The 13,256-nt window shown below is 37.0% G+C and overlaps 1 protein-coding gene across 3 annotated transcripts; it reads left to right on the top strand.

Annotated features, from left to right (window-relative positions):
- Positions 1–724: 724 nt before the first annotated feature.
- On the top strand, positions 725–12,761 carry LOC309491226 (guanine nucleotide exchange factor for Rab-3A-like). 3 transcript variants are annotated; one of them, XM_082160695.1, is made up of 11 exons: positions 725–963; positions 3,636–3,828; positions 4,550–4,645; positions 5,109–5,186; positions 7,094–7,306; positions 8,278–8,406; positions 8,487–8,593; positions 9,902–9,925; positions 10,157–10,256; positions 10,357–10,423; positions 11,477–12,761. In XM_082160695.1, the coding sequence occupies exons 1-11, from the start codon at positions 770–772 to the stop codon at positions 11,560–11,562; spliced, it is 1,287 nt and encodes a 428-aa protein (XP_082016821.1). In that variant the 5' UTR covers positions 725–769; the 3' UTR covers positions 11,563–12,761. The 3 variants fall into 3 exon arrangements, with proteins under 3 accessions (XP_082016821.1, XP_082016822.1, XP_082016823.1); XM_082160697.1 differs by lacking the exon at positions 725–963 and adding an exon at positions 2,568–2,766; XM_082160696.1 differs by lacking the exon at positions 9,902–9,925 and having other exon boundaries at positions 727–963.
- The last annotated feature ends 495 nt before the right edge of the window (positions 12,762–13,256 follow it).

The raw sequence follows: 13,256 nt of genomic DNA, 5'->3' as shown, positions 1-13,256 counted from the left end.
ATGTTACTGACCGCAGGATAAAGAGTATTATTTCTTCTTCATTTAATGTATTAATGTTTATATATACATATTTAAATACCTATATAATTTATTATCAAGCTAATACCATGGTATTCTTATAATTAACTTGAAAATACCATTGTATAGTAATCAATATATATCAAAACACTGTGGTATCATGTTTATATAAATATATTGTTCTTTTCTTCCCTCATATTTAAATTATTTAAAATATATATATTTTTCCCCCTCATATTTTGAACTTGTAAGGTCATTAAAAACAAAAGTCCCCTCCAGACATTTTTGACCAATACTGTGTTTTTTATTTTACACTTAAATAATAAGGATAAATGTTGTAGATTGACTATTTGTCCGTTTCTATGGTTAAATACTTTCCGTTTAGTCTCTTCGAGAGCATGTTAGGTAGATATTTAACTGACTACATTGTGGCAGACATTAGGGTATGGTGCAACGCTTTAGTTACACTTTGATAAACTGAATGGAAACTTTAACAGTAAAAAACTACAATGTCTTCATCTCTGAACTTGCATGTAATCTCTCTGTCTTTAACAGGCTGGCTGTGAGAAACACAACTGAAGCGAACACTCTCAGGGCAAGTGTGTGTGTGTGTGTGTGTGTGTGTGTGTGTGTGTGTGTGTGTGTGTGTGTGTGTGTGTGTGTGTGTGTGTGTGTGTGTGTGTGTGTGTGTGTGTGTGTGTGTGTGTGTGTGTGTGTGTGTGTGTGTGTGTGTGTGTGTATACTTTCCGTGATGGACACTTTTGAAGGAATCCACCGTGTGCAGCTCTCCTCCTCTCCTCCGGCACGATCCCGGTCTGTCCCAGGGTACGAGCTGCTGGTGACAGGGAATTCTGGGATAGCAGTGTACTCATCACCTACGTTTTTCGGGAATGGTGTTCTTACGGATCAGCACAGAGCGGAGGAAGAGAGATGTCCGGTCGGGAGGTACGTCCAGACTTCACCTAAACAAAAATACCATAGTAATACTTTCTTTGTTTTGACAGCTTTAACAACAGCCGGTCTAATGTTGTGTAAAAACTCTTAAAAATGGTGACAGAGCAAAATCTTCCATCCATTGAGCTCATAGTTCATCATTTAGCGAATGAATAAAGAGGATGTGATCTCTAATTCTGCTGAATGCACAGAACTGTACACACATTGTGAAAGTCAATCAGAATTAGGAACATTTAAGTAACATAACAACATAACAAAATAACATAACAACAGTAACATAACATAAAACATAACAGAATGGAACAAACATGACATACCAAAACTGAACAATATAACAAAACAAAACAAAACATACACAACATACACAGAATGGAACAAACATTACACACCAGAACTGTAGGGTAGACTGGGTACAGTTGAGACATAGGTACAGTTGAGACACCTTTAATAACTTGCGTTCGCAGCAAGCACAAGTTGTGATTTTTGCTGTGCACATGCGTATTAGTGTCCTCTTTGTTTGTGGGAAATTTGAACAGTGGACGCATCTCCGATCCGAAAATATCGGGTAAAGTTTTTTTTCTAAAGTAGGACGTTCACTTCACCATGCACTCTCCACAATGAATAGCTTATTATCCCTATATGACTGTTAAACATAACTGGTATCACCACAAACTTTATTCTGTGCCCTAAAAACTGGCATATTTCATGGTATTGTGTCATGCAAGGTAATTGCAAAATCTAGAGAAATGTGCGAGGTGGCCAGCGGGGTATAGTTGAGACACACGTGTACCAACTGTACCCCCGATAGAGCTCTATTAGGAAACACACTGTTTAATTGTTCAGTGTTATGATAACAGGTTAAAGGTCGTAATTAGCCAGCATAGGACGCGCAAATGAAAATAAAATTTGATATTTGTGATATTTAAACTGTGTATTATTAATAAATATTGTTTAATATCTTGTTCCTGCTTTATAAATTTTAACCAGTGCTAATTTAAATAAAATGAATGAATATAAATGGTTGAATAAACAAAAATGTTGCCCAATTGTTATTTTCTTTATTTGTCTTTATTTTTTATATTTACAATGAATGGTAAGTTATCTTTACATCATTAAAAATGGGTGTCTCAACTGTACCATGCACTGTCTCAACTGTACCACATATGGGTACAGTTGAGACAAGGTTGAGACAAAAAGCACCTTATTTTTATTAGGTAATTGTGGAAAATATAAACTACTTGTGGGTATTATTGATTGATAATATATTTGTCTACAAGCTAATGAAATGTCATGTGGCATGCCATGTGGAAATTCACTTCTTTTCAGTATCTATTTTTTGTGTGAAAAATCAAAACGCAAAAAGTGTCTCAACTGTACCCAGTCTACCCTACAAACAATATAATACAAAATAACAACAGAACAAACACGCCAGAACTGAACCAACAATATAACATAAATAAAAACATAACTTAACATACAAAACAGAACAGAGACAACAGAACAGGAGCACATAACATACATAATAGAATAGAAGAATAGAAAAGAATAGAACCATTTGTTTGGGGCACATCACGTGATTCCTGGATGCCTCCACTGAGTCATGTGACCCGTGATTGACAGCGGGACATTTTTCCTGCTCAATCTCAGAGGAAAGTCCATCAGACTGTCCTACCCAAAACAAAACAAATCTAAACACAGATTTCTCTCTCGGATCCGGATTCCGGAGTGTTTATCTGGATCAGATTTCTGCTATAGAGCTCAGTCGGGTTCGGGAAACCTCAGCGGGATCTACTGGTACTTTTGTTACTCTTTATTTCAGGAAGCGGAGCTGCAATTTTACAACACCGTAACTTTGTTAGATTTGTTTAATTGTTTGTGTTGTCGTCAGCGGGTCGCGGCGAGTCCTGTAGCCGGGCGAGGTGAGGGGAAGGGCGGGGAGCGAACACGGGAAATGCCGCGACAGCCGCGGAGCGATGCCTTACATAAACACGGCTGATTCTGATCATTATCACACACGAGCGTCTATGAATTCCCCCACATCATACTGTATAAAGACGGGTGTGGCGTTATATTTTCATGACTGGATTCATTTGCGTACGATCACAGTGGGATCTATTTGAGTGTTACTATCCTATAATCATAGTTTTTCTCTGAAGACTTGTGATATCCTTGTGATATATGAGAGTGTGATATCCTCTAGGCTGAACGACACGAAGGGGAAAGTGTGTTCTTAAAGTTTAATCTTTACAAGAACCAACTTAAAGAGACAGTTCACCCACAAATGTATATTCTGTCATCATTAACTTGTCTGTTGTTCCAAACCTGTACGAGTTTCTTTCTTCTGCTGAAGACAAAAGAAGATATTTTGAAGAATATGTGTAACCAAACAGTTGATGACTTGCATTACTATGGAAGTCAATGGGTTTAGTCACCAACATTCTTCAAAATATCTTCTTTTGTGTTCAACAGAAGAAAGAAACTCACACAGGTTTGGAAGAACTTGAGGACGAGTAAATGATGACAGAATTTATAAACTATAAAGTGAACATAGTTAAAAAAAAAAAAATCTTTCCACTTGAGTTTACATATAGGCCACATTCACACTGTTTTGGACCAAATAATCGTGACTATAAAATAATAAAAAAGACGTATGTTTCCTGCAGATTGGTCGACCTGGAGCCGGAGCCGAGCCCCGGATTGGGGGCGGATGGGGGGCAGAAGAAGAAGATGCCCCCGGAGGAGGCAGGAGCACACAGACAGGAGACATACAACATGTCCCGTCTGCGGAGTTCCTCTATGGAGATCAAGGAGAAGGGAACAGAATTCCTCAGAGACCAGCTGGATGCTGCACAAAAGGTGCCACTCTATTCCAGTATATTCTATTCCATTCGATTCGATTCGATTCTATTCCGATGTATTTCATTCTATTCTATTCTATTCCGTTCTATTCTATTCCATTCTATTCCATTTGATTCTATTCCGTTCTATTCCATTTGATTCCATTCTATTCTATTCCGATCTACTCTGAAAGCATATCTGTCCTCTCAGATTCCGTTCTATTCTATTCCTTTCTATTCTATTCTAAACTATTAAAAGTAATGTTTTGGGGGGACTTTACATTTAGCTAAGAAAAAAGATCTTTAAAGCTCCAGCACACGGTTTCAAGTTACAAATTATGTGTTTCTGAATTGTAATAACTGCTCATGTCTTTGTCAAACCATAATTGCAAGTTGGAAACTTAGTTTTTTTTGTAAGCTAGCCTACAACTTCTCTCATTTGACTGTTGTGATGTCATGTCAGTCAAACAAAATAGCAGCAGTGTCAACAGGAGAAACATCTAGTCATATTATAGTTATTTTTAAATATATATATATATATTTAATTATTTTATTAAACTTTTTCATTGTTTTATCATTCCATCCAATGATGCTGGTGCCCGTTAGTTATTTAATATTTTCCAAGATGATATAGACATTAATGTACATGAATATGAACTGCTTTGAAATATGAACGAACCATTAAAATGTTCTCTTATTCAATTCAATTCTGTTTTATTGACCGCTGTCTGTGTTTTCAGGAGCTGAAGCTGAAGGACGAGGAGTGTGTCAGACTGTCTCATGTCAGGAATCAGCTCGAGCAGGAATTGGAGGAACTGACCGCCAGTCTGTTTGAGGTGGGCGGGACTAATGTGACATCATCGCTGACAGTAGATTGACTATTGTGTGGAGATGTAGAGCTCAATAGTGAGACTAATATGTGTGCCATGTACTAATTGACAACAATATATTGCACTTAGTTTATTATTTCAGATGCCTTTTAAAAAAAAACTACAATTAAAAAAATATATTTATTAAATATAAAATTCAACCCGCCAAAGTGGCTAGTAGGAGTGACTGCGTCACACACCACTGCTGTCAAGCTCTGAATAAAACGTATTATAATGAATGAATTCTTTATTTAAAAATAAATTATGTAGTCTCACAATTAATATTAAATAATAACAAAAAAAACGCTGCAAGCATAGTCATAAAAACATTTAAAATATTTAAAATAGTTGAGCATGTTAGACTAGGGACATGTCCTCTTCCCAGGAGTATTTCATGTCTCAAACCTGTGTGTTGATCTCTGGTCTCTAGGAGGCTCATAAGATGGTGCGAGAGGCCAACGTAAAGCAGGCGGCGGCGGAGAAACAGCTGAAGGAGGCGCAGGGCAAGGTGCTGTCTGTCTCTCTCTATCTGTCTCACTCTATCTGTCTGTCTCTATCTGTCTCTCTCTTTCTGTCTCTCTATCTCACTCTATCTGTCTGTCTGTCTCTCTCTGTCTGTCTCACTCTATCTGTCTGTCTCTCTCTATCTGTCTGTCTCTATCTGTCTCTCTCTCTATCTATCTCTATCTGTCTGTCTCTATCTGTCTCTCTCTCTATCTGTCTCTATCTGTTTCTCTTATTTGCTCACTCTTTCTGTCTGTCTCACTCTATATGTCTCACTCTATCTGTCTGTCTATCTGTCTCACTTTATCTGTCTGTCTCACTCTATCTGTCTGTCTTTCTCTATCTGTCTCTCTCTATCTGTCTCTGTCTCACTATCTGCTTACTCTTTCTGTCTCTCTCTCTGTCTCACTCTATCTGTCTGTCTCTCTCTATCTGTCTGTCTCTCTATCTGTCTGTCTCTATCTGTCTCTCTATCTGTCTGTCTCTATCTGTCTCTCTCTCTATCTATCTCTATCTGTCTGTCTCTATCTGTCTCTCTCTGTTTCTCTTATTTGCTCACTCTTTCTGTCTCTCTATCTATCTCTATCTGTCTGTCTCTATCTGTCTCTCTCTCTATCTGTCTCTATCTGTTTCTCTTATTTGCTCACTCTATCTGTCTGTCTGTCTCTCTCTATCTGTCTGTCTCACTCTGTCTGTCTCTCTGTCTATCTGTCTCACTTTATCTGTCTGCCTCACTCTATCTGTCTGTCTCTATCTGTCTCTGTCTCACTATCTGCTTACTCTTTCTGTCTCTCTCTCTCTGTCTCACTCTATCTGTCTCTCTCTGTCTCACTCTATCTGTCTGTCTCTATCTGTCTCACTCTATCTGTCTGTCTCTCTATCTGTGTTTGTCTCGCTCTCTCTGTCTGTCTATCTGTCTCTCTCTGTCTGTCTGTCTGTCTGTCTGTCTGTCTGTCTCTCTCTATCTGTCTCACTCTATCTGTCTGTCTCTATCTGTCTCTCTTATCTGCTCACTCTTTCTGTCTCTCTATCTCACTCTATCTGTCTGTCTCTCTCTGTCTGTCTCACTCTATCTGTCTGTCTCTCTCTATCTGTCTGTCTCTATCTGTTTCTCTTATTTGCTCACTCTTTCTGTCTCTCTATCTCACTCTGTCTATCTGTCTCACTCTATATGTCTCACTCTATCTGTCTGTCTGTCTCTCTCTAGCTGTCTGTCTCACTCTGTCTGTCTATCTGTCTCACTTTATCTGTCTGTCTCACTCTATCTGTCTGTCTTTCTCTATCTGTCTCTCTCTATCTTTCTCTGTCTCACTATCTGCTTACTCTTTCTGTCTCACTATCTGCTCACTTTTTCTGTCTCACTATCTGCTCACTCTTTCTGTCTCACTATCTGCTCCCTCTTTCTGTCTCACTATCTGCTCACTCTTTCTGTCTCACTATCTGCTCACTCTTTCTGTCTGTCTCTCTCTCTGTCTCTCTATCTGTCTGTTTGTCTCTATCTGTCTGTCTGTCTGCCTCTCTCTATCTGTCTCACTCTATCTGTCTGTCGCTCTCTATATGTCTGTCTGTCTCACTCTTTCTGTCTCACTATCTGCTCACTCTTTCTGTCTCACTATCTGCTCACTCTTTCTGTCTCACTATTTCTGTCTCACTATCTGCTCACTCTTTCTGTCTCACTATCTGCTCACTCTTTCTGTCTCACTCTTTGTGTCTCACTGTCTGCTCACTCTTTGTGTCTCACTGTCTGCTCACTCTTTCTGTCTCACTATCTGCTCACTCTTTCTGTCTCACTGTCTGCTCACTCTTTCTGTCTCACTCTTTCTGTCTCACTCTTTCTGTCTCACTGTCTGCTCACTCTTTGTGTCTCACTGTCTGCTCACTCTTTCTGTCTCACTCTTTCTGTCGTCTCAGATTGACGTCCTGCAGGCGGAGGTCTCTGCTCTGAAAACCCTGGTGTTGACCTCTACGCCCTCCTCCCCGAACCGCCAGCTCCACCCTCAGCTGCTGTCTCCGGGCTCCAGCCGGCCCCGGGGCCACACGCGCAACAAGAGCGCCAGCGGAGCCCTCCAGCTGCAGATGGAGCCGCCGCCGACCGATGCAGCGACAAACCGGGAGGACAGAGAGGTACAAACAACATCAAGATCACTGGCTTACAGAGACTGTACCTGCATGATGAAGGCTTGATCACTGTTTTACTGTACCTTCACTGATTTCCTGCTGTTCTTCCTCTCTTTCCCCCCCTGCCTGCATTTCTCTGATCTGTGCAGTTCCTGTTCTCCTCTGTCTGATACTGTGTGTCTGATTCCTGGTCAGCTGGTCAGTGTGACCTGTGTGTGAACTCTCTCTATGGCAACAGGGTACAAAGGGTTACAAATTAGAACTTTAGAACTTATTTTTCTTTCTTTCCCTGGTGAAAAAAAAAAAAAAAAAGCTTTTTAATCCAGCCCAAAAAGTGGTTTGCTGGTCTTTGCTGGTTTAGCTGGTCCTGGACAGCTGTCAAATACCCAAAACTCCCATTGAAATAAAGCTAAAATCAAATATAAATATTAGATAAAAAATGGCACAAAAAAAATGACAAAAACACATAACTCAATTACTAGAACTTAAACTAAAATGAAAATATAAAAATAAAATCCAATTCAAAATATTCATAAATACTTTAGTAGTATATAAATAATAGTCAGACTTTACAATAAGATTCCATTCGTTAACATGCCTCTAAAGCATTTATTAATCAATGTCAATTTCAACATTTACTAATACATTATTAAAATCATAAGTTTTACTTGTTAATAATATTTAATGGACCTGAGCTGACAATGAACAGCTGTGTTTTTATGTTCTGATAATACACAGATAATACTGTACTGTAATAAATGTATTGCTCATTTTTACTTATTATTAGTTCATGCATTTAGAATTAATGAGCCTTATTGTAAAGTCTTACCAACTATACTAAAATATCCTAGACCAGCAAACCAGCTTTTTTCAGCAGAGAAACAAAACAAAGTAGCAATCAACACATTGAAGAAGAAGAGCATGAATTCATTGAGTGGTTAAATTAAAAAGCATGAACTAAAGCTTCTGTGATGTAGATGGACTCAGTGTTGTTTGCGGAGTTCCTCTCGTGGAAGGAGAAGCCCGGTCTGGACCGTTCCTCAGCGTTCATCAGCAGGGTGTTCAGGGAAGATATCGGACCCTGCCTTTCATTCACATGTTCTGAGGTACGCCAGTAAACATCAGCTCTGTTATCTTTCTCTGTGTTCTCCGTTCTCTCAGACCTTCTCTCATGGTTTTCCTCCAGTTGTCTCAGTCTGTCCAGCGCGCGGTGGAGAACAACTCTCTCACCATTGAGCCTGTAGCGATGTCCTCGCTGCCCACGGTCAAAGACATCGAATGTGGAGGACCCAAGTAAGTCATGGATGGACTCATGGTAACTCTTTATATATAACAAAACAGATCCGTCACCTTGTTTCACACTTTTGGCCAATTTAAGAAATCAAATGTAGAATCTTGCATGCATTTTACTGAAATTTAGACCGATAATACTATACTTTTTCAAATAATGTGCATTACTTTTCATTAATTTATATAATGACAAATCCAATCGAGTTTTTAACTCGAACTGAAAAATGAAAAAGTATGTGTTACATGAGCATTGTTTCATTTCTTTAAAAGGGGTTTCTTTTGGGCTCTACTAGAATAGGTTTTCATGCTTGAGTGTTCAAGAAACACATTTTTTTTCTTATATTCTCCATTGTTGCAGCTCCTCTTTTCCCAGTCTGCCAGTAACGCTTAGTTTAGTTCCTGTCTCTATGAAGCCCCTCCTTCTGAAAAGCACAATGTGCTCTGATTGGTCGGCTGGAGCATGTGTTTTGATTGGTCAGTGTTTGGGAAATGTCCCGCCCCTTTCCATAACCTCCAGTTTCAACACACTACTAACTGACTCAACCAGGCCCCGCCCCTTTATTCTGCATATGAATTATTATAATGAGGAATATTGTGACGTGTTCGTTCCTGGAAGAAACTCAAGACTACAATGGAGGCGTTTCAGGGAGTTCAGAAACACTGACACTGATATAGAGAACAACTCCCGCTGGAGGGACTTTGTGCTTTCTGCAACATTAAAGAAAGTTTTAAATAAACATGTAAAAAAGCATAACAGGACCCTTTTAATAAAAAAAAAATGGTCAGAATGCAATTTATAACACAATGCAAGTGCACTTTGCATTTTTAGCATTGTCATATGAGGCACTGTTAACTGCAAATGATTTAAATGTAGCTAAACTTTCTAACATGCTACCTGAAAAATAAAACATCTGGTTTAATGGCACAGATGTTTCGAGTAGCTACTGAGGTTTGTGACAAGAATGCATGCTAAGTATGTACCACAGAGAAGTATGGTTGGAAATACATTTGGTTACGTACAAGTTAATGGCCTACATTTCCCCAATACTGCATGCTTGACTGAGTGCACAAACACTTACTTTCATATCAGGCACACCAACAGCTCTTTCAGACTGGCTAACGCTAATCCTGACCAAAGTTAAAATCCTTAGGTTTGAAATGCAGCATGTGGGATCCTCTTTAAATCCTGCCTGGGGGCGACAAATACACATACTGTCAATCAGAGCAATTGCACTTTGACCTGGGAAGTCACGCTTTAATCACACTTTAATCACACTTTAATCACTGTTTGATTTGGGGTTGTTTTCACAGCGGTTGCCGGACACCGATAGAAACGTAAGTGATTCCAAGAACCGAATGTGCATGAAATCCTGATTTACACTAACACATCATATCGTCATTTCCTTTCTGTCTGGAGAATGTTTATTGGTAAAAAAAAAAAATCATATAATTCATATCTTTTGCTGGGTGTATCATTCTGTCCTGCTTGTGTCTCATTGGCCGTTAACAGTGTTCGGTAATTTGATTGACAGCTTCATTGTCCAGTGTTCTCTTTTGCTTGAACAGTAAATGTGCGTTGAGCGGGATGTCCCGCCACTGCCGACATCGCATCAAACTGGGAGATAAAGAGAATTACTACTATATATCTCCGTCTAGCAGAGCACGGGTACATTTCTATATCACTACCTCTCATTCTTCATAAGCACATTTATTAAATGAGATGTTCATTTCAGGATCCGGTTCATACATCAGTGTTCTCTCCTCAGATCACAGCGGTGTGTAATTTCTTCACTTACATCAGGTACATCCAGCAGGGCCTCGTCCGACAGGAGGGTGAGTTCACCAACTGTACACCTCGAATCCTACAATGCACTTTGGCCATTTTGTGATGTGTGTGTATATATATATATATATATATATTATATTATTATATTATAATATTTTATAATAAGAAAATGGATTAAGACAAATAAAAAGTAGTCAAAGTGTATATTTATATGTATTAATAATATAAATATATATATATATAAATAAAATATGTATTTTATTTATATATACTATTTTAATATAATATAATATAATATATATATATATATAAAATAAAATGTATTTTATTTATATATACTATTTTAATATTATATAAAAATTTATATATGAAATACCAATTTTTATTTATTCATATATTTTAATATTACATTAAATATTGTTATATATATATATTAATATTACATACATTTTTATATTATATATATATATATATATATATAATGTGTAAGAAAATATTTTATATATATATATAGACAAATAATAGTAAAGTGTATATTTATATGTATTAATAATATATATATATTTATATATATATAAAATAAAATGTATTTTATTTATATATACTATTTTAATATTATATAAAAATGTATATATGAAATACCAATTTTTATTTATTCATATATTTTAATATTACATTAAATATTGTAATAATTATATATATATATACATACTATTTTAATATTACATCAGTATATATATATATATATAAATTTATGTAATATTAAAGTATTATATATATATATATATATAAATATATTAATTTATGTAATATTAAAGTATTATATATAAATATATATATATAAATATATTAATTTATGTAATATTAAAATAGTTATATATATATATACACACACGGTCATTTTAATGCCCGTATATATATATATATATATAATAAAATAAAATAAAATGTATTTTATTTATATATACAATTTTGTACATATAAAGTGTGTGTGTATATATATATATATATATAAAAAATACTACTAACAGGAAAATAGTGGATATTTTTATTACAATAAAGTATGTCAGAAGAAAACTGTAATTTTCCTCTGGTTGCAGTTCAGCAGATGTTTTGGGAAGTGATGCGTCTGCGGAGAGAGATGAGTGTGGCCAAACTGGGATATTTCCTGACGGAGGAGAGCTAGAGAACCAGAAAACACAAACACAACAGAAACACATCTCAACACTCACTCACACACACTCCCATGAAGGCGTTTTATAGCTATATATATATTCATGTATGTATTCAGGGAAACACTACAGAAGAATTCCCAGAATGCCTCATTTCCCTGAGCCAATGGAATAACAGCATTCCAGTTCTACTGTTGACAGGTTCTGTGTAATTTTTGCTTTTGGAAGGACCAAACGTGTTAAAAAGTGCCACTTAACATCTGGAAGACATTTATCTTTCAAGAGGTCAACAACAGGACGTTTCCTTTCCATTTACCGGTAAAAAGTCTCCGTTTAATTTGCCAAGTTCATAGCCTGAACCCTTATAGTCATGTTCTCAGCTCATCTAGTGTTCCTCAGTTTACAAACAGTGACGGACAAAAATCGGTCAAATCTCAATCAGTTTGATAGAATTCTCGAAAGATAGCGAAATAATTGGCTTTTATTTGCAGAAATCTTATGCTGTGTTTGTTTTGTCGGAATTACAATGTTAAAAACAGTTCTTCCAAAACAGTTTGACAAATATGTGAAGGTTTTATATAATCATAAGGTCGTTCTAGAGCTTTCACCTTGCAGTTTTGAACACTATCTCGAATGTGCAATGCACTTAGAACACTAAGGCGCTTTCTGTCCCAGCATGCTTTGTGCACCAGTTATTTCTGTGCACATTAATGGTTTACAGCTTTGAATGGACAATCCTCCACAGGTCTTTTCTATGCAACCTCCTTAAAGTGCCAAGAAATGTGCCAAGAAAATGTGCCATGTGAGTCTGTTACACACACGTCACTACCAGCACGCATGTTAAGAATGCTAAACCATCTTAGACACAGGTTATGGTACTGGTACCATGATGCATCACACTCCCTGTAGATAATAACCATTGCTTGATTGACAATCGCTGTCTTACTGCACAAATACAGTGTTTACAGAGCCTTTTATGGGCCGTAGCCGCCATATTTAACGTGATGCGAGTGAAAACATGTCTTCAGATGCTTGTACTGGTTTGGTTTTTTAAAACTGGAAATATATGTGCAATGTTTTTTAGCCTTGTTTTCATTCGTGACGCATTAAATCTAGCGTCTACCCTCAGGTCCGTTGCGTGTAAGTTAAACTGCCTCGTCATGTTAAAATGACCGTGTGTGTTCTCAGTCTATTAAAGTCTTCGGAATATAAATCTTGTGTGACTCGGATTTGTTGTGTGAATGTTGTCCCGAGAAATGTGCCCAAAAGATGTATATATAGCATGTAGGAAACTGTGCTTTATTCATAATAATTTATGTTTAAAAATCATGCTGGTCGAATATAAATGTATGGACTTCCACAGGCATTGAATATATATATATATATATATAATTATAATTTTATGAGATAATGGAACATTTCAGAAATTCAGATAATAATAGTTATGTCATATAACGTCAAAGCTTATTTAAATGCATCACACACACATGTATGCATGATGTCACAGCAAAATGCCAGTCTCAATACGTGTACAAATTCAAGGCTGAGCTACAACAAAGCAAGGATTTTTGTGCGTCAGCTGATGTCACACGTGGGAGAGCCGACAGCAGATTTGCCACGGACAAAAGCGTTTCTCAAGGGCGAGAACACTGGGAGAAATGTTAAGAATGCTTTGCAGGCTTGAACACATTTCATTCGTGTGTTTTGT

Source organism: Leuciscus leuciscus, assembly GCF_965113295.1.
Source record: "Leuciscus leuciscus genome assembly, chromosome: 25".
NCBI classification, from domain to species: Eukaryota; Metazoa; Chordata; class Actinopteri; order Cypriniformes; family Leuciscidae; genus Leuciscus; species Leuciscus leuciscus.
The sequence above is the reverse complement of the archived record's forward strand: the minus strand, read 5'-3'. Positions and strand labels throughout refer to the sequence as shown.